The 22,023-nt window shown below is 42.3% G+C and overlaps 1 protein-coding gene and 1 non-coding gene across 13 annotated transcripts in view; one reads left to right on the top strand and one right to left on the bottom strand.

Moving 5' to 3' along the window:
* VPS13D (vacuolar protein sorting 13 homolog D) overlaps window positions 1–22,023 on the top strand; it is a 273,475-nt gene that overhangs the window by 63,866 nt on the left and 187,586 nt on the right. For all 12 annotated transcript variants that reach the window (XM_024976417.2, XM_024976416.2, XM_024976415.2 and 9 more), the window contains 9 exon segments: window positions 4,012–4,222; window positions 6,794–6,965; window positions 7,144–7,256; window positions 8,919–9,131; window positions 15,159–15,424; window positions 16,558–16,691; window positions 19,181–19,336; window positions 20,533–20,743; window positions 21,272–21,346. In XM_024976417.2, the coding sequence (XP_024832185.1) occupies window positions 4,012–4,222; window positions 6,794–6,965; window positions 7,144–7,256; window positions 8,919–9,131; window positions 15,159–15,424; window positions 16,558–16,691; window positions 19,181–19,336; window positions 20,533–20,743; window positions 21,272–21,346 (1,551 nt within the window).
* On the bottom strand, window positions 5,942–6,014 carry TRNAG-CCC (transfer RNA glycine (anticodon CCC)). The gene has a single exon. It is a non-coding gene; the product is annotated as a tRNA-Gly (tRNA).

Below are 22,023 nucleotides of genomic sequence, written 5' to 3'. Positions count from 1 at the left end.
TCACCATCTGCAGTGATTTTGGAGTCCAAGAAAATAAAATCTGTCACTGTTTCCAATGTTTCCCCATCTGTTTGCCATGAAGTGGTGGGACCGGATGCCAAGATCTTTGTTTTTTGAATGTTGAGTTTTAAGCCTGCTTTTTCAGTCTCCTCTTTCACCTTCATCAAGAAGCTCTTTAGTTTCTCTTTGCTTTTTGCCATAAGTATGGTGTCATCTGCATATCTGAGGTGATTGATATTTCTCTCGGCAATCTTGATTCTAGCTTGTACTTTATCCAGTCTGGCATTTCGCATGATGTACTCTGCGTACAAGTTATAAGCAGGGTGTCAATATATAGCCTTGATGTACTCCTTTTCCAATTTTGAACCAGTCTGTTGTTCCATGTCTGGTTCTAACTGTTGCTTCTTGACCTGCATACAGGTTTCTCAGGAGGCCAGTAAGGTGGTCTGTTATTTCCATCTCTTTAAGAATTTTCCAGTTTGTTGTGAACTACTCAGTCAAAGGCTTTAGCATAATCAATGAAGCAGAAGTAGATGTAAGATTAAATTAGTAAAATATAGGACTTCCCTGATGGGCCAGTGGTTAAGAATCTTCTTTGCAATGCAGGGGATGTGGGTTTGATCCCTGAACAGGGAACTAAGATCCCACATGCCTGGAATCAACTAAGCGCACATACAGGTACTCAGCCCATAGGCTTTGGAGCCCATGCACCACAATGAGACAGACCCGGAGCAGCAATTAAAGCTCTCACATGATACAGCGAAAGATTCTGTGTGATGCAGTGAAGATCCTGCATGCAGCTAAGACTCGACACAGCCAAATAAATAAATTAAAAAAAAAACAGAGTTTAAGAACAAAGCAAATAGTAAAATGCAATATAAATAAAGAGATTTTGGTAGTCTCTAAGAGCTTGTCAAGATAGTTGCCACCAGATGGTGGTAGTATACCTAGAGTAATTCCGGCATCCTTAGGCACATCCTTGCGAGTGACCTTTTAGACACTATCCCTTCAAGTCACTGGTTAATTCTGGAGAAATAAAAATCCTGAAAAATAGGTAACAGCAGAAATACCCTAAGTAGCAATTTTTGAAAGACATGAACCACCCAGTTATTGGTGTGCTTCTCTTGAATTTGACAGTTAGCCATTCCAGATGAGAGTCTTGATTTTGACCTTTTGGTTTTCCCAGACAGTGTGGATTGGATAAGTGAGGTGTTGCTCCAAGGAGTTTGGGAAGCAGAATATGATTTACCACCAGAATCCACTGGTGAAGTCAGTCCAGTGTGGTTGAACTTTGAGAGATGTGGGATGCTAACTGAGGGATATGTTGGATGGATATAAAGAATGGTTAATCCCTTGTGGTACCTTGTTGTCCCAGAGAAGACAGCGAAGGGGTTTATGGTTACATTGATGATTCAAGGAGATTATTGTAATCCTCATCAGAAGACTGGGTATTGAACGTTTACTACATGCCAGACATCGTGGCACATTTTTTCATAAATGTTTGCAGTTTATCCTCATGATACTCCTCTAGGGTTTTATTTTTATCCCCATGTTATGGATAAAGAGACCAGAATTTTTGAACTAGTAACCAAGAGACCCAGAGAGATTGGGTAACTTGCCCATAGTCATGTCAATGTACGTGGTAAATGGTACTATGAATCTAGGCAGTCTATCTCCGGAGCCTGAAGTCTTGACCTGCATGATATCACCAACCAATCTATATACATAATGGACACTCACAGCATGGGGTAGGGGGGTGGGGCAAGCTGGGTGTGTACATAAGGCCAGTCAGTACGTGAATCTTCTGTTGTTGCTGTTCTGATAATAGTGATGATTAGGAATTGAGGCCAAAGGTACATGGGCCAGCAGTAAAGAATCCACCTGCAATGCAAGAGATGTGGGTTAGATCCCTGGGTCAGGAAGATCCCCTGGAGAAGAAAATGGCAACCAACTCCAATAATCTTGCCTGGGAAATCCCATGGACAGAGGAGCCTGGCAGGCTACAGTCTTTGGGATCGTGAAAGAATCAGACATGACTTAGCGACTGAACAACAATAGTACATATATTTGGAAGCCTATTAGGAAGTGATTTGGAATTTTTTTTAAAATTAATTTCTATTGGAGTATAGTTGCTTTACAATGTTGTATTAGTTTCCACTGTACATCAGAGTGAATCAGCTCTATGTATACATATATCCCCTCTCTTTTGGATTTCTCTCCCATTTAGGTCACCACAGAGCACTGAGTAGAGTTCCCTTAGCTATACTGTAGGTTCTTACTGGGGTGTTTTATAGAAAGATCTCTTTCCTGACCATATTTCACCTCCCAAATTGCTGTTTGTTTCTGGAATTCTGTCTGTGATTAAGATGGGGTTAAGGCAGTGGTTTTCATATTGCTTCTATATCCCTAGGATTCCATGACAACCCTTGGGAATTATGAAGCCCTTTGTTCCTGTCCCTTATCCCCTTCTATGAGATCAGTTCTACTTTTGTCTCTTTCACTTATTTATCCATACAGTAATGAGGCAAGAGCTAATTTAATTAGTGCCTGCCTAATCTAGGTGTTCAGGGTTTTGTTCTCCTATATAGTAACAAGCTATTAGACATAGTTCCTGCCACCTTGTGAATGATATGAGAAAGCCAATAAGCATCTAAATAAGGACAGATTAAGATAAATTAAAAGCAGAGCCATTACTTTGTCAACAAAGGTCCGTCTAGTCAAGGCTATGGTTTTTCCAGTGGTCACGTATGGATGTGAGAGTTGGACTATAAAGAAAGCTGAGCGCTGAAGAATTGATGCTTTTGAAGTGTGGTGTTGGAGAAGACTCTTGAGAGTTCTTTGGACTGCAGAGAGATCCAACCAGTCCATCCTAAAGGAGATCAGTCCTGGGTGTTCATTGGAAGGACTGATACTAAAGCTGAAACTCCAATACTTTGGCCACCTCATGCGAAGAGCTGACTCATTTGAAAAGACGCTGATGCTGGGAAAGATTGAGGGCAGGAGGAGAAGGGGACTACAGAGGATGAGATGGTTGGATGGCATCACCGAGTCAAAGGACATGGGTTTGGGTGGACTCCGGGAGTTAGTGATGGACAGGGAGGCCTGGCGTGCTGTGGTTCATGGAGTCGCAAAGAGTTGGACATGACTGAGTGACTGAAGTGAACTGAAGATAAATGTCATGGGAAAGACAGAATGGTAAGAGGGAAAGAACAGAGAAGGAGAGAGGAGGGTGATGCAATGGGCAAGACTTCAGACAGTGAAGAGTCTGGCACGTGGGGGAAAACAAAGACCAGTGAGCCGGCGGCTTCATGGGCAAGGTGTAGAATGGGTTGAGATGAGGTTGGAAAAGTAGGCAGTGGGTTTTTTATTCAGGGCTTTCAAGGGATTTAGGAGAGTTTCACAGGAAGAACTGTGGATTAAACTCAGTCATCAAAGCATATAAAGGAAGGGAATGTTTTGGTCTCAGTCATTTTTTTAAGGATTACTGAGGTATTTTGCGAGCAGAATGGCTTTGTGAGGGCAGACTAGAATGGAATGGGTATGTTGGAGGGGAGTTTATGGTGGTCTAGGCAAGAATGGTGGTGGTTTGAATTAGATGGCGCTAGTGGAAATGGTTACATGTGATATTTGTTTGGAAAAAGCACTTTGCTGTGGAAAGTTTTGTAAACCTTTGGGTAACATCATCTCTACACAAGACCCCTGTGGGATCTTCTTGGGAGGGATGCATGTTAAGTCCTTTTAGTCATAAGCCCTTTAGCCTCTGTTAGTGTCTCAGGACAGCAGTGAAACGCTGGGAGGATGTGGCCTGGTTTGTGCCTGTGTGCAAGGGGCAGGTAGGCAATGTTCAGCACATGGAGCATTGAGGAGGGAGGTCTTGGTGCCAGAGTGGAGACTGATCTAAACATTTTCCAAAGACAGAATGAACATTTCGGGGCTGTTTAGTTTTTTTCTGGACCAGCCCCTTCTGAGTCCCATCTTCTGCATTGTCTCCCTTTCCTTGGTTCCATGTAGAAGACCACGTGTGTCTGCTGGATTGCATTGTTGTCGATCTCCAAGACATGGACATCTTTGCTGCAGAGAGACACCCACGAGAGTATTCCAGGGTCTCAGAAGACAGCAGCGGAGACCTGATCTTCCCCTCCTATTTCGTGCTACAGACAGGAGGAAGCCTCTTGACCGAGCCCTGTAGGCTGAAATTGCAGGTGGAAAGGAATTTGGACAAGTGAGTGGTTTATTTTCAAATAACTATCTATTGTAAGTAGAACTGTGATAGCTTAGAAATCAGTGCTGTTAGGTCTGGAAGGGCATGGGTATTCACTTACATTTTCATCTATGTAACAAATATATGTTGAGTCTCTACCATCTGCTAGACATGAGGGCTCCTATGATGAAAGAAAAAACTTCTCGCTTTATGGAGCTTGCATTTCGTTGAGGGATATAGGAAGTTGAGTATATGATTCTAATTTCGTGTTTGATTCAATTTTAAACAGTATTGTAGGATGACAGTAGGTGCCTTAGAAACAAAGAGTAAGGGACCTGAATTTAGCATGGATTTCAATGGCAGAAGGGAGGTAGTGATGGCATGGAAGAAGTAGTTGGAAGAAGTGACATTTGGATTCTGTGTTTCAAATGCAGTAGATTCTGGACCTGCTATTGATATTTACCCTGGAGCGCCACTGAATCAGAGTAACTGTTTGGATGCTGTTTTGCCCATTTTACTCCAATTAGCCATCTGAAAGTGCTCCACAAAGACCATTGAACTGACTGTAATTTCCTTCTTCATCGGCTTCAAAGCACAGGATGCTTAATTTCTGTAGTTTGGAGCATGGCCTCAGTTAGTTCTATATCTGACTGGGAAACTTACTGAAAAGGAATGCACTCAGACCCCATCTGAGACCAGCAGAAGCTGACTCTCAGGGCCGAGCCTCAGGTGCATATTAACAAGTTCCTCTGGTAGCGCTTATGCTCCGCTGGCCCCAGCAGTGGACTGGGACTGCTGGTTACAGTGTGTGATGCCTGTTCAGTTGGGGCATTAATTTTGGAGAAAGCAGCAACACTCAGATCTTAACCTCAGGGAGAGATGAGGCGTGGCTGTGAAGTAATGAAAGCAAATGATTTTCATTTGCAGCATTTTGAAAAACAGTGTCACTACTTTTCCAGAGTGTGATTTTAATCCCTCTTGGGCCCCTCCCTTTGCAGTTCATCGGTTTGGGCAAATCATTTAGTGTCACTGTTTTGTTTCTCTCTGGATTAATGATACAGCATAGCCACTCTCACTGGGATTTTTGTGTTTCATTCTTACTTGTTATTCAAGTGCTCTCTGGCTGGTGTTCAGTTATGGTTGGCATGGGCTGTATTTGATTTTACTGGCTTAGACGTCTTAAGAGGAGCTTCATTATTTAGAAATTGAACATTTTGTTTTCTTTTCAAGTAATGCTTTCCAAAAAAAAAAATGTGCTTTACTGCTCTGCTTATCTAAACTTCACCCACTTCCATCAATGTTTATGTGCGGGTAATTATGCCCTGTTAGCCCAGATAGAAGGGGATGACTAAACACAGGGTATCTGATCAGCTTCTCCTGCCCTGGACCTGGCAACCCAGGGGGTTTTTGGTAATCCTTTCCAGCTTTTCCTTGTTAATTGCATGACTGGTCTTTTTTCACCTGGTTGTATGAAGGTTTTTCTCCATAGACAAAGTAGTTTTTAATATTTCTCTTCAACTGCAAATCCTGGCCCTCTGTTTTATATACTTGGAGCATAGCATCTGTAGGATCCATGATATCCACTTCACCTTTAAGAGGGTAGAGAAAAAGCTCTTCAGTATTGGGATGAAGTATATTCCCCCTTCCCTGGGCATTTTTTTTTTTTTTAAATATTATTTTTTGGCTGCGCTGAGGTGTTTGTGGTATGAGGGATCTTTAGTTGCGGCAGGCAGAATCTAGTTCCCTGAGCAGGGATCGAACCTGGGCCCCCTGCATTGGGAGTGCAGAGTCTTAGCCACTGGACCACTAGGGAAGACCTCCCCGACATGGGCATTTTCAACATCATTCCTGCCTGCCCATCTCAGCTTGAAATGAGTGACTGAGTCAGGTTTTATCCTACTGTCCCATCTTGGCTTGTTATGAAACACTGGTTCCTTTCTTTTGTTACCACTAAATGGATAAAGAGCTTGTCATTTTTTCTTTTTTATTAGAATATACTTGTTGTACAATAATGTGTTAGTCTCAGCTATGTGGTAATCTGACATTTGCACACATTATGAAATGATCTCTGCTATGAGCCTCATAGTCATCTGTTTCCACACAAAGTTATTGCAGTTATCGTTGGCCATATTGTTCATGCTGTATAGTATATCCCCATGGCTTGTTTATTTTATGGCTGGAGGTTTGTACCTCTTAATCCCCTTCACCTATTTTTGTACCACTCCTCTGTTCTCTGTACCTGTATCTTTTCCTTTTGTCTTTTTTTCTTTTTAATTGCTCTCCCAACTATAATGTGTAAGTTGTTTCTGAGTCTTATGAAATTTTTCTTTATTCATCAATTAGTTAGCTCAGATTTGGGGACTTTATAAATGTATATTTGGGGAGAAAAATGGCCTTTTGTAGCTGAAAGATGACACTCAGTTGTACTAACCTGCTTCACTTGGACTCATGAAATTTTTGTCATTGAAGATTAGAAATTAATTGGTTGATAAGGGAGGTGAGTACATGTTAGCACTTATATTTGGGTGTGAGCTGTGTCAATGTTAAGTTCATGATTTTTTTGTGGAAGTGACCTTTTATGTTTTTCCATAGAGAAATAAGTCATACGGTGCCAGACATATCTATCCATGGCAATCTCTCCTCAGTCCACTGTTCTCTGGATTTGTGCAAGTACAAGCTGATCCGGGGTTTATTGGAGAACAACCTTGGAGAGCCCATAGAGGAATTCATGAGGCCTTATGATTTGCAAGACCCAAGGATTCACGTGAGTGTGACGTTAGGTTCTTCTGTAACTCTCGTGGTCTCATGATCATCATCCTGTGTATCTGTTCCTCAGAGTCAGCTGGCGAAAGAAGATGGAGCCACAAGCAAATTAGATTTCATGACATTAACTCCATTTTTAGATTGACAACTATGAATTGATCGACATTTTCCTTTTCCAGACTGTTCTGAGTGGAGAAGTATACACGTGCATGTGTTTCCTCATTGATATGGTAAATGTAAGTCTGGAACTGAAAGATCCAAAAGGAAAAGAAGCTGCTGGGTCCCTAGCCAGGTATGGCTGTGATTATATGGTTTTACTATTAGTAATGGTAATAGAAATCCTGTACACCTTGTGCTATCGTGTAGAGCAGAGTGGCCGAGTGGTGGTTCACAGCTGAATGTGGTCTGCCTGCAGGATGCTTTTTGGTTGGTCTGCACAATGCTTTTTAAAAGTTTAAATTCATCTGTCACTCAAGACAGCTGAGGTTATGCTGTGGTAATAGGCACTCCAAAATATCAGTGACTTAGAAGAGTAACAATGTTTTTCTCCTCGTGTTTCCTGTCCATTATGGTCTTGGGCTGCTCTGCTCACTGTAGTTACCCTGGCTGACAGAGCAGCTTTCTGTGCCAGTGAGAAGAGCCCTTGAGTGGTCTTGAATGGCAGTGGGATCCTGGTAAGCCCTGTGGTGCTAGAACATGGTCCCACGTGAGTGCAGAGTCAGGAAGCAGTCTCCCTGTGTGTCTGTGTTGAGGGAGTCCAGAGCTATCTGGTGAACACTGGTGTTGATGGCCTCGCTGGCCAGAATTAGTGAATTGTATGTGAAAAAGTTTGGATTTCAGCTTCCTTTGAAGAATTTTAAGTTTTGGCAGCAGAGGGCCAGTGTTCTCAATTAGAAGCATCTGGGAGCTGAGTGGAAGCTTGGGCAACCTTTAGATAAGGCATGTGCTCACCCAGCAGTTCACTAACTTATGTCTTCTTGGTTACTATAGACCAGGAATTTGTGATTACTGGTATAGAACCCCCAAAAGTGCATTGTATTTTCACACTTGACAACATTTTCATCTCTTGACAGTCAAGTAAAGTTGAGCAGATATTACTCCTGTTCTCCAGATAGTTTTTGACTAGTGTAAGATCATATGACTGGAAAAGTGGTTCCGTATTTAAAAATAGCACTTCAAGGCTAGTAATTTTTCTATGGGACACACACTGTCTTCTGTTTTGTTTTTCCCTTAAAAATTCATCCAGCTATCTAACTCAACTAATGAGAACATGATATGATGGAGTTGGGGTCCCAGATTGATTATCTTGTGAACCGGCAGTTTTTTCTGATGACTGGTTATGCCCTTACTTTCTTCCAATATGGGGTAATTCTGTCTGGATTGTCATGATGGTACTGAGTGATTAAGAGCTGCCCATTGCAGCTCTGCCTGTTATTTGAAAAATGGCAGTTGCAGATGCATTTTCTGTTGGTAGATGAGCTGCATTACTTCTCTCCATGAAAAGTGTTATTTATTGTTGTGGTGGTTCCCAGGAACTTCTTGCATAAAAATTCAGCAGACTGTGGAGACAGACTCTTCCATGCAGGCCAGGAGTCGACAGATGAAGGACTAAAGGGACCCTCACCCTTGGGGATTATTACGAATATATTGTCTTACTAAACTTAGGTGAGAAATGAGAATGCTAACGAACCAAGCATGCAACACATATGTGGTATTGTTATTCCCCATGAAGTTCCCATGGGCAAGAGTGTCTCCTTAGAAATGGAAAAGAAGGTACAAGGCAAAGTGACACTTCGATCCATTTTGTGGAGACTGTTAAAATCAGTGACAGATCTCAGAGTGAAGTTATCTCCTTCATAGAACTGAGGCATATTTATGGTTTTGTTCTTTTATCTTAAACATACATAATTTTGAAAATGGAAGCGTTCAACGTCTTGACTGCTTTCTCCCATAGATTTGACTTCAAGAAGTGTAAACTGCTCTATGAGAGCTTTTCCAACCAAACCAAGTCCGTTAACTTGGTTTCCCATTCCATGATGGCTTTTGACACCCGCTCTGCTGGGCAGAAGACCAGTCCTGGTGTGACCAACGTGTTCACCTGCATCTTTCAGCCCTCTAAAAGCAGCAGCACCACCCAAGGCTCCATTCAGATTGAACTGCATTTCAGGTGGGAGATCCAGACCCTGACCTTGCCTTTCTTTATCATGACATATGCCCTTCTGTGGCCTGTGGGCCAACACCATGTAGGCTTTAGGGCATCACAGGACTGAGCAATCTTTGAGAAATAAATAATGGCTTATTAGTGCAGTGTACTGTATATTAAGTGTTCCTGCAACCATGCAGTTTCGCTGACTGGCCAAAAGATGTCTCTGTTGCGTTAAGGAAAGTAGTTAGGATTAAACCAGATTCTTAAAATCAACCTCCCTATCAGATGTGTGTGCACGTGCATACCCAGTCCCTAAGTTGTATCCAACTCTTTGCGACCCCATGGACTGTACCCTGCCAGGCTCCCCTCTCCATGGGAATCTCTTGGCAAGAATACTGGAGTGGGTTGCCATTTTCTCCTCCAGGAGATCTTCCCAACCTAGGAATTGAATCTGTGTCTCCTGTATTGGTAGGTGGATTCTTTACCACTGTGCCACCTGGGAAGCCCCCCCATCAGCTGTAGACTTTTAATATGTAAAGCGACTTGGGGAAGGAAGGAATTATACTCATGTAAGGGGGAAAAGTCTTTTGGTCTATAGAAATGATAGAAGAGAAGTGGTGTTGACTTACATTATTGAGTTATCTGTGCAGGTCTTAATGACTGACTTCTCCATGTAAAATGAGCTTTAGCCTCCTTGAACTAGATTATGTTTTTCTTCTTGGTATTATGGGAGGCACTGTTGTGTGTGAAAAGAGCATCGGTTTTGGGATCACATAGACCTGGGCTCAAAACCTTTATCTACCACTTCCTAGTAATGTGTCCAAGGACAAGTTTTTTCATCTCCTCACCTGCATTTTCATCTACTATAAAATAGGAAAGAGTTACTGTACCTACCTCATAGGGAGGAGGTGATAATTAAGAGACAGAGTGCTAAAGAATCGATGCTTTCAAACTGTGGTGCTGGAGAAGACTCTTGAAAGTCCCTTGGACAGCAAGGTGATCAAACCAGTCCATTTTAAGGGAAATCAACCCTGAATACTCGTTGGAAGGAATAATGCTGAAGCTCCAGTATTTTGGTCATCTGATGTGAACAACTGACTGATTAGCAAAGCCCCTGATGCTGGGAAAGATTGAGGGCAGGAGGAGAAGGGGGCAACAGAGGATGAGATGGTTGGATGACATCACTGACTCAGTGGACATGAATTTGGGCAAACTGTGGGAGATAGTGGTGGACAGAGGAGCCTGGTATGCTGCAGTCCATGGGGTCACAAAGAGTCGGACATGACTGGGCGACTGAACAACAGCAATAATTAAACATCACTCTGTGTAGTCAAAGCTATGGTTTTTCCAGTAGTCATGTATGGATGTGAGAGTTGGACCCTAAAGAAGGCTGGGCAACAAAGAATTGGTGCTTTTGAATTGTGATGCTGGAGAAGACTCTTGAGAGCCTCCTGGACATCAAGGAGATCAAACTAGTCAATCCTAAAGGGAATCAGCCCTAAATATTCATTGAAAGGACTGATGCTGAAACTGGAGCTCCAGTATATTTTGGCTATCTGATGCCAAGTGGCAACTCACTGGAAAAGATCCTGATGCTGGGAAAGACTGAAGGCAAAAGATGAAGGGGGAGGCAGAGGATAAGATGGTAAGATAGCATCATGACTCGGTGGACATGAATTTGAGCAAGCTCTGGGAGATAGTGAAGGACAGAGGAGCCTGGCGTGCTTAGTCCATGGGGTTGAAAAGAGTTGGACACAACTTAGCAACTGAACAACACCAACATATAATTAAACAAGATATTCTGGCTACTGCTTGGCATAGATGGGAGCTTTTACAATTATTCCTGATGTAGCTTAGGTTATTTTATGATACACTACTGTAAAATTTTTTGACTAAGTGGGCATAGACCTGAAAACTGAAAAGTTAGGTACGATCGATAGAAATTCAACAGGAGACCTTTGGAACTGATGTCAGTTTCATTCTATTAGTGCTTAATGTCATCAGATAAGTTGTAAATATATAAACCAGTAAGTAAAAAGGCTGGGAAAAACTTCTTGGTTAGGCAAGAGAGGAAAAAAAAAAACTTACCAAAATTGTACTTTTATTTGTATATGTGTGACATTGCAGTGTGCTGTTCAGTGAATTCCTTAGGGTTGAGTTTTCCTAGGGAGGGGCCGTGATCTCCATATGTGTTTAGGAATTCTGCCTAATTAGATACTTAAACTTTTGCATGAGCTTTTAAAAAATTGTATTAATTATTTTATTTTTGGTTGCACTGGGTCTTCGTTGCTGTGTGTGGGCTTTCTCTAGCTGCCATTGGGGCTAGTAGTTGCTCTAGGGCTAGCTCCTGTTCATTGCAGTGAGTGGGCTTCTCATTGTGGCGGCTTCTCTTGTTGTGGAACACGGGCTGTAGATGTATGGGCTTCAGTAGTTGTAGCACAGGGGTTCAGTAGTTGTGGCTCGCAAGCTCTAGGGCATGAGCTCAGTAGTTGTGGTGCACAAGCTTCGTTGTCATGTGTCACGTAGAATCTTTCTGGATCAGGGATTGAACCGTGTACCCTGCATTGGCAGGTGGATTCTTCTTCACTATACATGAATTTTAAAACAGTTTAGTAATGGGAATGCTAGTTGCCTCTTACTGAGCCTTACCACTCCAGTGTTCTTGCCTGGAGAATCCCAGGGACGGGGGAGCCTGGTGGGCTGCCATCTATGAGGTCACACAGAGTCGGACACGACTGAAGTGACTTAGCAGCAGCAGAGCCTTACCAAGGGCTAGGCACTTTACTTGCCTTTATCTTAATTCTCACAAGTTTGTCCAGTGGGCGACTTCTTCCCCATTTTACAGATACAGGCATAGAAGCTTGGAGGGGATTAAGTAACTCTTCTGAGGATACACAGCCAGTAAGTGAAGTAGTCAGAACTCAGGCTTGGGCCTCTGATTTTAAAGCCTGTGTCTTGTCTAACAGTTGTCAAGCCCACCACATTTTAGTGACTGGGCTGATTGCAGTCAGATGATAAGCTGGCTGTGATTTGCAGTGCTTTTGTTGGAAGATGATGTTTATTTGAACAGAAGGCTTGCATACATTTGGTCCATCTGCTGAAACAGTGTCTTTTTTCGGTTTGCTTTGTTATTGAACTGGCTTCCTCAATATCAACTAGTTGTCCCACCTATTATATTTTTAATATACCAGAAGCCTTAAAATATTAATAAATTTATATACTAAAGATGTATAATTTCTCAGAGGCTAATAATAAAGTCGTCCACCTTGGTTCTTGCTAACAGAAATACCGTTGTTAGTGAGAGGGTTAAAATGTTCTCTTGATTGGAACTTTTGAACGCTTTCTGTGTCTCAAGAAGAATTGCTCTTCTGTTGGGATTTTGTGTGTCAAATATAAATCACTTTACAGTGTTTAAAGGCTTGAAATATTTTCCAGAGAAGGGATCAGACATACTTTGACTTTCCAGTTAGTTCATAACGCTGATGATCTGTGTTCAAAATGGGGTGGAAAAATTTTACTGAGGGCGACATTTTTTCTCCATTACAAAAGGGTGAAGTGTTTCTGTGAAAAATGCTATGTCTGTATGAAGGAGGCATGCACCACAGTGCCCTTTTTCTAGGGGCAGTGAGCCAGGTTTAGGAGAAACAAGAGACTAGAGAAGCCAGCCTTAAAAAAAAAAAAATCTCCGAATCAGCTTTTCCTGAATAGAAGCCCCTTTTAGGGCCGTGAAGCAGGTATGTGTAGTAGCCAGAGCCCCAGAATCGATTTTGGGCTCACAGAACAAAGTTCAGTCCCGAAAACTATAGGGGCGTCCTTGCCCATTTTTCTTGTCTTAGCTATCTCTGCCCACTAATATACTGACGGTGCCTGGCCCTGACCACACCATGGCTTGAAGCCAGGCTTGAGAGTCCTTCTAGGGTTTTCACCTCAAATATAGAATTGAGGGTAATGATGGCAATGAACCAGTACCCCCTCCCCCTCCCCTGCAGCTCTACTTCTAGGGTGCTTGGGGTGTCAGCCACAGTAAACATCATCTTATTTGTCCTCCCTCTTTGGCTAAAAAATCTGGGGTCTCAGGCTAGTTCCAGCTAGAGAAACCATCATGTACTAGCATGTAAATTTGATGTTTATAAAGAAGTGATCTTAACGTTGAAGAAAGAGTGCCTGCCTCACTGATCTTTTAGAAACAGCCTGTAGTGGAGGGAACTGACATTTATCAGACCTTTTATGTGCCTGGTGGTTTCTCTCTTACTGTTTTATTATTGCTTGGTTTATAAGTGAGAAAACAGAAAGATAAATATATGATATTATTTATATGTGGAATCTGAAAAAAATGGTACAAATGAACTTATTTGCAAAACAAAAATAGAGTCACAGATGTAGAAAACAATCGTCTCATTACCAGGGTAAAGGGGGAGGAGTGGTAAATTGGGAGACTGAGATTGACAGGCACACACTACTGTATATAAAATAGTTAACTAGTGAGGACTTTGTGTATAGCACGGGGAACTCTGCTCAATACTCAATACTAACGACCTATGTGGAAAAAGAATCTTAAAAAAGAGAGTGGATTTATGTATATGGAGAACTGATTCACTTTGTTCTACAGCAGAAACTAACATAATGTAAATCAACTGTTTTGTTATTGTTCTTTAGTTGCTAAGTCATGTCCCACTAAGTCAGGTCCAACTCTTTTGCCTCATGGACTGTAGCCCGCCATGCTTCTCTTTCTATGGGATTTTCCAGAGAAGCATACTAAAGTGGGTTGCTGTTTACTTCTCTAGGAGATCTTCCCGACCCAAGGGTTGAACCTGCTGATGACTCAGTGGTAAAGAATATGTCTACTCATGCAGGAGATGCAGGTTCAATCCCTGGGACAGGAAGATCCCCTGGATAAGGAAATCAGCTGCTGCTGCTGCTAAGTTGCTTCATTCGTGTCCGACTCTGTGAGACCCCATAGATGGCAGCCTACCAGGCTCCGCCATCTCTGGGATTCTCCAGGCAAGAACACTGGAATGGGTTGCCATTTCCTTCTCTAATGCATGAAAGTGAAAAGTCAAAGTGAAGTCACTCAGTCGTGTCTGACTCTTCGCGACCCCATGGACTGCAGCCACCAGGCTCCTCCGTGCATGGGATTTTCCAGGCAAAAGTGAGGAAAGAGGCTCAGAGAAGCTAGACAACTTACCCAAGATAACACAGATTTTAAGTGACATGATTTAAGCCCATGCTTTTTCTACCACACCAGGATTTCTCAAACTCAGCATTGTAGGTTAGATCATTTTGTGTTGTGAAGGCTATCTTGTACATTATGGGTTGTTTAGCTGCATCCCTAATTTCTACCCACAAGATGCCTACAGGAACCCCTTCACTTGTGACAAAAATGTCTCCGGACATTGCCAGATGATTGCCAGGGGATGGAAACACCCGAGATGGGGATGTCTGAGAACTGCAGGATGACATACTTGCTACTGCTTTCTTGTAATACGTCCCTTCTTGTTTAAAAATATGATTGACTTTTGAAAACGTATACTGAATGTTTTACTAGACTCGGGCTCAGAGTTTATTGATATTCAAAGCTTAGTTTAGAAGATGCTGGAGGGCTTCCCTAGTGGCTCAGTGGTAAAGAACCTACTTACCAATGCAGGAGACATGAGTTTGATCCCTGATCTGGAAAGATCATACATGGTGCAGAGCAGCTAAGCCCGTGTACCACAGCTATCGAGTCTGTGCTCTAGAGCCCAGGAGCAGCAACTACTGAGCCTGCCTGTCACAACTACGGAAGCCAGTGTACCCTAGAGCCCATGCTCCACAACACGAGAAACCCCCACAGTGAGAAAGCCAAGCGCTGCAACTAGAGAGTAGCCCCTGCTTGCCGCAACTAGAGAAAAGCCTACACAGCAGCAAATACCCGTACAGCCATAAATAAATTAAAAAAAGAAAAGAAAACGCTAGAGTATCACCTGCCCAAATTGAGTAATATATTTGCAGGTTAGTGAAATGTCATGTTCCTCTTTTCTTATTTTATTTTTATGATCTTCTTTCTTGTAGGTCTACAAAGGATTCCTCCTGTTTCACAGTTGTTCTCAACAATCTCCGTGTGTTTCTCATATTTGACTGGCTGCTGTTGGTGCACGATTTTCTCCATACCCCCAGTGATATTAAGAAGCCAGCTAAAGTTACTCCTTTTCGCCACCGTAACTCTAGCAGCGAATCTGCTGTAATTCCCAAAACTGTGAAAAGTGGAGTAGTTACCAAACGGTCTTCCCTTCCTGTGTCCACCGAAAGGCACCTGGAGGTCAAGGTCAACGTAACAGGTAAGTGTACGTAGTTGTGAGTCACCTATTCTTGGTTTGGATTTTAGGCTAATTTTGTGTCTTACAGTATGACTTTTCTGTTGCCTCTGCATTTTGACATGAACACTTACGTGTTTCCACGTTTTGCAGACTAACAACTGTTGACATTCTTGACCTCTGTTTTCAGATGGGAATTGCCTGGCCCACAGTGAAGCCTGCAAGATCTAGTCCCTCTCCTCTGACCTCCCCTAATGCATGTGCCTGGCCTGAGTACCCACCTGGGCAATGATCTTTTTTCCCAGTGTTAAATCTGGCTTCAGTTTTCTGTTTGATCTCCAGGGCCCCAACAAATGTGCCTTACTGAGTTTAGGCAAAAGTGGTATGTGAAAAATCTCAGTTTAGAAGATAAATAAATGAGGGGATTGGTGCTGTCTTTACACAAAGAATATTTTCCTTTATAAACAGATTTACCATGGTTTTTGTTAACTAGCAGACTCTCATAGCACATCTGTACATATATATGTATTTATTGTTATGCTTGTGATATATCCTATCTCCTGCACAGTGATTTGAAAGAAGCTGAATAGCTCATGGCATTTAAAATAGATTTAGTTTCAAAAGTTCAGTTTATACATGTTTTTTGATGAAAACAAAAAGTAAACTTGCCATGTCCAGATGAATAGAAAACTGTCTGTGTCTACCAATTTAAAAAGCAAAAAAAGTGGTCCGCATTCTTTGTAAACAACCCTGAATATATACACAGATGACCCAGTGCTCTTTGCTGCCTGACCAACATCAGTATCTGAATCTGCTTCCTGGGAACTTAAATCAGATCATCGCTTGGAGAAGGGGTGGTTTCCAGAGCTTCTCAGTGTCTGTCCTGCCTCCCAGGAGACCTAGCGTACAACTACATTCTAAAAAGAGAAAGTGCGTCCCGGTCTTATGCCTGTGCAGGGCTCTTTTGGCTCAGCTGCGCCTGGCCAGATCTGCAGGACCTGCTGAGGGTGTCGGCAAAATGTCGACAGACATCCTAGACATCTGATCTTTCTGGCTGACCTGTCGGCCCCCCACCCAGTAGATGTGCTGCCTGGTTTATGACACCTGCTGCTTTCATTTCCCAGCTTTGGCCTAGTTGATGATACTGTCCTTTCCAGGCACGGAGTTTGTGGTCGTTGAAGATGTATCCTGCTTCGATACCAACGCCATCATTCTCAAAGGCACCACTGTGCTCACCTACAAGCCCCGATTTGTTGATCGGCCCTTTTCAGGAAGTTTGTTTGGCATTGAGGTAAGAAGTCTTTGTGTTGATTGAAGCACTCAATGTTTGGCTTAAGAGAAAAGCATCTGGAGAATAATTTTACCTCCTAAACTTTCCTTCAGGGTGATAATTAATGGGACCAGAGGACCCTTGCCCTCTTCTCTTCATTTTCTCTTCACATCTACCAGGTTATTCTAATGTGTGAATTCAGGCCCCCAGGGTCAGGCTGTGAATGTGTGGAGGGACTGTACCTCTTTCTCTTAGACCCAGCCCTTCCTCAGAATGTTCAAGGAAGCTCTTCCAATCCCCCTTTCCTCAACAGGCTCCTTGTCATGTCCTCCTGGTTCTGTGGGTCTAGGCCCTGGCTAATTTGTGAGGGTGAGGAAGGGGTCCTTGTTTCTCCTGCATCCCCTTCTACACATTGAGTGCTTGTCCTCGCGAAGACCTAGAGCTTTCTGGTTATAGAAACGTGATACTAAAGTGTTAGGGACTTTCCATGTTATCCTTCCAGGAATATCTGATCTATTAAAGGGCACCTCTGGAGAGTTGGCCCTGACCTCAAGGGCTGAATCTCTAATTGTGATGCTCATGGCTCTGATTCAGTCTCATGAAGGAGATAATTTGCATTGGGATGGCTTTTGTAACCAGAAGATTACATTCTACAATATTATGCAAAAACTGCTCTGTCTCTAGAGCCAGGATGTGTGGAGACAGGAGGAGAAATGAGGCAGATTATTATCTCCTCTGGCAAATATTCTTAAGTCACCGATCTCTGCTAATATTCCTCTTGTTAGAATACTAGAATATTTGGTCAGAGTTACTCATCATTTGCTTCCCATTTATGATTAAACTTTTTCATGCTCAGTTCTTCCCAGTGATATTTCAGAGGTTGAGGGAACAAAAATTGCTTCCACCCTCAGCAGCAGATAGTACTTTTTTTTCTGGTCAGAAATAGCTGAATAAAACCTGTGGAGATTTTATTTCCCTACCACTTGTATCTCTCATGTAAAGAAACCTCAGTGTGAGAGGAAGGATTTGCCTGCTAGCGTGATGTGACTTGGTCCTGAAATTGCAGTTCGTCTGCTTTCCAAGCCTCCACAATACCAGCTTTGAACGAGGAAGTTTGGTGATTGATTAATGAACTGTCAGGTACAATTGGGTTTTGTGTAGCAGACGCCAGGGAAGAAAAAAGGAAAATGGAACTTTCCTGCTCCAGAATCTTAGAAAAACTCCATGGCAAAATATTCGAGCTTCCTGGAAACTCCTTTCAGTCTTGTTCTTAAGGTGGCACAGTTGGATCTGAATTTTAAGACTACCCTAATACATCCTTAGGGGAGAATTTGTAAAGAAGGCAAAATGAGCTAAGGTTGAATACAGCAGAGGACCTTGGTGTCATATGCTTTTCAATAGCTCTAGAAAATGCCAGGCTTCCCTGGTGGCTCAGATGGTAAAGAGTCTGCCTGCAGTGCAGGAGACCTAGGTTTGATCCCTGGTCGGGAAGATCCCTGGAGAAGGAAATGGCAACCCACTCCAGTATTCTTGCCTGGACAATTCCATGGATGGAGGAACCCGGTAGGCTACAGTCCATGGGGTTGCAAAGAGTTGGACACGACTGAGCAACTTCACTTTCTTTTTCTTTCTTTAGAAAATGCCAGAAAAGAGGAAGGAGCAGGGGAGACTAAAGCGATGCTTTCTTCTTCCTCCTCTACTCTTGCTGAGCATGCAGCATAATATGGTCCTGGAATGAGCGTCCTCCGTCTCTGTTCTCTCCCCATAAATATGTTTTACTTTATTTTTATTAGAACATCTCAAACATACACAAAGTAAACAGAATAATATAATGAACCCCTATGTACCTTTCACATAGTGTCAGTGATTAATGTATTTATTTTCACTTCTGATAGTAACAACTGTATTACATGAAATTAGGGAAGGGGCGGGAAAAACCACTTATTCCCACCTATCTCACCTACATAATCTCTCTTGACATTTTGAGGTATTTCTTCCCCTATAGTTTTGGCGTAATATTTTGATTGGGCTGTTTTTTCACAACCAGTATTGTAACTGTTTTCCTACCTTTCTAGGTAGTCTTTTAAACTTATTTTTAAATGGCTGCAAAATACTCTGCTGAGTAGATGGGGAATATCTTGAAAACATTGATTCTCTTAATTTTTTTTTTAAAATTTAGCATTAAATGATGTTTTGGTTAATTTTTCTATGTTTTGATTACTTCCTTGGACTAGTTCCCATCAAGAGTAGGATTATTGGATCAAAGGGTGTGAGATTTTTAAGTCTCTTGTTATGTATTGCCAAACTGCCTTTCCCACGGGTGAAGCACTGTGCTGCTGGCAGTGGGTGAGGGCACCAGTCTCACTCTTAACAGTGTTCATTCCAGTGGTTGTTATGGGTCTTTTATAGGAGAGGACTGATGGCTTCCAAGATGGCCCCCTTTTCTCCTGGTGGTGAGACTCTTCCTAAATCAGACATTAATTCACGCCATATTGCATTTCACCCTCTAGGTGTTTTCGTGCCGACTGGGGAATGAGCACGACACAGCTCTTTCAATCGTCGATCCAGTACAAATTCATGTGGAGCTGGTGGGAAATTCTTCTTACCAGAATAGTTCAGGATTGATGGATGCATTCAATAGCGAAGATTTTCCTCCCATCTTAGAGGTAATGATGACAAGTCTGGATAACACACCGAGGCTCTCCCAAACACTTCCCTTTACTTGAACTACTTATTTACTCTGCCAGCCTCAACAACAGTTCCATTACTTCAGCAAATACAAAATATATATGACATTGTCTCTGCCCTAGAAGATCTTTGTCTTGAGGATGAAAGACCTTTTGATTGTTTGGTATGATCTTGAAGTTCTATGATAGTTTATAGAAAGCAGAGTTCAACATAGTTAAGGATATTGACTGTGAGTGAAACAAAAGAAGAGTCTGATCAGGGGGTAGGATGTAAATAGGCTAAGAAGGAGAGCAGTTCTGAATTAGGAAGCAGCAAAGTCAGGGGTAGAAGTGGCCCAGCAGAGCTGAGACTGAGGGAGGTCTCACTGCAAGAAGTCTGGGGACGTGAGGAGGAGGGAGAGGAGAAGCAGAGCAGGTGAAGCCAGGCCAGGACCAGTTAAGACTTGGATGTTTTATTTCTTTGGTAGAGAGGGAGTAATTAATTCATAATCCATTTGAACTGTAGCAGGTTTGAAAGAGAAAAGCCATTCTGATTTTTGGGCTTCAAAAAAAAAAAAAAAAGGTAGAAGCAAGTAATAAATAAAGCACTATACCCAGACTTCAAGCAGACATCCCATTTTAAAGTGGTCTTGTGTCGGTGTCTGTACAGCTTTTTCCACTGGTAGCTGAATTGCTAACGACTGAGGAACACCAGATTTTTAGAAATATTACTATAGAACTTGACTCATTTAAGGGTCTGTTTGAATAAAGCAGAGAGAAATTTTGGAGGGGGGTCAGTTGGCTTCAGAAATTTAAAAAATTAAATAGATCAAAGCAAAATGGATTAACAGAGTGTTACAAATTGGCTCTGGAGGAGGCAAGGATCGCCTTCCTCTGATTCTCTGCTTTGATGATTACATATACTTGTAAGAAAATCATTCTACCAAATTATTAAGTGCTCTAGTAATTTGCCCTACATAGTAGTTTTTGTTTGGTACAGTTTTGTGACATTGGACTTCACATCTGAGACATCTTACCTCATGGCTATTAGTGCTTGATTTAAAGATCTCCCCAGTCTTCAAAATGAGGAAGTGTCTGTTGTATTTCTAGAACCAGAGTTAGAATGGTACCTCTGAGAGGTGTGGACACAGAAGCCACTGCAGCTTTAAAAACTGCCACCTTTTAAATCTTGTTAGATTCAGTTACAGGCCCTGGATATCAGACTCTCCTATAATGATGTTCAGCTGTTTCTTGCCATTGCAAAATCCATCCCAGAGCAAGCTAACGCTGCGGTGCCAGACGTGGCGGCCTTGGAGGCCAGCTCCGTTCACAGCTACCTTCCCGGTGCTTCTCGAGGGGGAGAGGAAGTCAGAGAAGGGACAAGACACACCTTAGACCCTGTTTTGGGTAGGTATTTAACCATAAAACCCATTCAGCCTTCTCCCAAACTCCCCTTGTTCTTAAGATTTTCTTTTGCACAATTAGATTATTCAGGGTATAATTGTCTGTCATTAAGTATAATTGTTATAAGTATAATTGTTATAAGTATAATTAGTCATAAGTATGACTAATTCTTATTTTTAAAATAAAGAAAACACCCCAAACCAACTATTCTAACCTACAGTATTTTTCCTTTTACCATTTCTTCTAGAGATACGGATAATGCTAAGATTTAGTTTTAAACTTTGTTTTCTTCCAAAAGTATATGGATAATACTGAGTTTCAGTTTTAGGCTTTTAAAACACAGCCAATATAGGGAAAAGACTTAAAAACTTCAGGGTATACTTGATAACTTCCAATTAGGAGCTTATTTTTGCCTATAGAAGAGAAATGACTGAGTCACCAGTTTCTGATTTCTTTTTTTGCTTCAGTTAGTCTGTGGGTTAATTTACATTAAATTACTTATAAAAATATATATACCATTTCCCCCCGTAGAATTACAGCTGGCTAGACTGCAGGAGCTGGGGTTTAGCACGGATGACTGCCGCAAAGCTCTCTTGGTGTGTCAAGGTAATTTGAATAAGGCTTTTTCCTTTATCTATTATCTTGATAAACAATAATGTTTGATAATGTTTATCTTTCCATTTCCTCCCCTACTCCCATGGATGCCTTAGTGAGCTGGAGTGTGTTTTGAAAGCCCTCTGTGGTTTTCTGTGGGCTGAGTATAATCTTGGGCCAGTAATAATGGGATGCAGTATTTTATGGTGGATGTAAATGTGGGCTCTGGAGCCGACTGCCTGGCTTCAGATCCTTGCGCTGTCCCTACTGGCTCCTTGTTAGTGACCTGGGCAAGTCTGAGCTCTCTGTTCCAGTGCTTCCTTACCTGTACAAGTGAGGATTAGAGGACCTCCCTTGGTCCTTTGTTGCTGAGAAGCACTCTATGCAAAACACACAGCATGTGCCCTGTAGACATTAGCACTGCTGCTACTGGGAGTAGTAATGGTGGTGATACCGATCAGCTTGGCCATTGATCGAGCTCCTCTGTGCCTAGTCATGTTTCTTGTCGAATCCTCATTCCCTTGGTGGTGGCATTCTTAGCCTCACTTCAGATGGGGAAACGGGCTCAGATGGTTTGGTAAGGCTATGGTTTGGTAAGATGGTTTCGTCTCAGGCTATGTCTTAGCGTGGGGCTGGAATGATTTAAAGCCAGGTGTGCCCCTCTTCCTTCCACTGTGTCACACCACCTT

Source organism: Bos taurus, chromosome 16 (genome assembly GCF_002263795.3).
Source record: "Bos taurus isolate L1 Dominette 01449 registration number 42190680 breed Hereford chromosome 16, ARS-UCD2.0, whole genome shotgun sequence".
NCBI classification, from domain to species: domain Eukaryota; kingdom Metazoa; phylum Chordata; class Mammalia; order Artiodactyla; family Bovidae; genus Bos; species Bos taurus.
The sequence above is the reverse complement of the archived record's forward strand: the minus strand, read 5'-3'. Positions and strand labels throughout refer to the sequence as shown.